This window comes from Hippocampus comes, unplaced genomic scaffold, assembly GCF_001891065.2.
Source record: "Hippocampus comes isolate QL1 unplaced genomic scaffold, H_comes_QL1_v1.1 C16723592, whole genome shotgun sequence".
NCBI classification, from domain to species: Eukaryota; Metazoa; Chordata; class Actinopteri; order Syngnathiformes; family Syngnathidae; genus Hippocampus; species Hippocampus comes.
Window position 1 is genome coordinate 1 of NW_017837563.1, and position 748 is coordinate 748.

At 47.7% G+C, this 748-nt stretch overlaps 1 protein-coding gene across 1 annotated transcript; it reads right to left on the bottom strand.

The window, feature by feature from the left end:
- Positions 1–43: 43 nt before the first annotated feature.
- On the bottom strand, positions 44–724 carry LOC109509003 (C-myc promoter-binding protein-like; the record flags this gene model as incomplete). Its single annotated transcript, XM_019858942.1, has 3 exons — positions 562–724; positions 219–473; positions 44–161 (listed from the first exon to the last, which is right to left on the bottom strand). Coding segments are annotated over exons 2-3 (361 nt in total), but the record flags the coding sequence as incomplete, so codon positions are not given.
- Between the last annotated feature and the right edge of the window lie 24 nt (positions 725–748).

Consider the following 748-nt stretch of genomic DNA (forward strand, 5'->3'; position numbering starts at 1 on the left):
GCCGAAGTCCAAACGTCCTGACCAACAAAGAAATATGACTCACTGTACGTGTTCCAGAGAATGTAAAAGGGCTGAACGGGGTCCTGCTGCAGCTTCAAGTTGTCCCACAGTATCTGGATCAACACATGTTTGCTGTCCTCTAACATCCACTGACGAGGGATCTGCAGAAAGCAGAGAACTTAGTTTCTTGTCTTGGCTGTGCTGTACACATTTCTTACCTGGGATTCCCTATTGCAGTGTTCGGAGGTGAGAATGAGTCCCGGCAGGTTGCTGGGTAGGTCCAGCCGTCTGAAGTACCACACAAGGTTCCAGAAGATGATCGGATGATGGTCCACCATGTCAGCCTCTGTAATTACTGGGTCGCCCTCATTCTCCAGAAGGCTCTCCAGCTCCTTCCACAGCACCAGCGGGCTCAGGTACGGAACGGTCACTGGCTCAGGGTTGTGGAGACGCCAGTCCATACTCAGTGGGTCCTGGACAAAAATGATAGTGGAAAGATTTTTGATGGATCCACAAATTATATGAACAACAGTGATGTAAAGCCAACCACATTAGCCTTACAAGTTTCAAAAATGTTTGTCAAGGTCACAGAAATTGGACAAATGAAGCTCCTTTTTTTGATGAGCAGCAGTCCTCGTCTAAGCGCAGGTCAGCCTAACAATAATGGAAGCCAGGCATATGCAGAAAAAAACCCATGCAAGTATGGGAGAACATGCAATCTCCACAGAGGTACACGATACAATTCGCA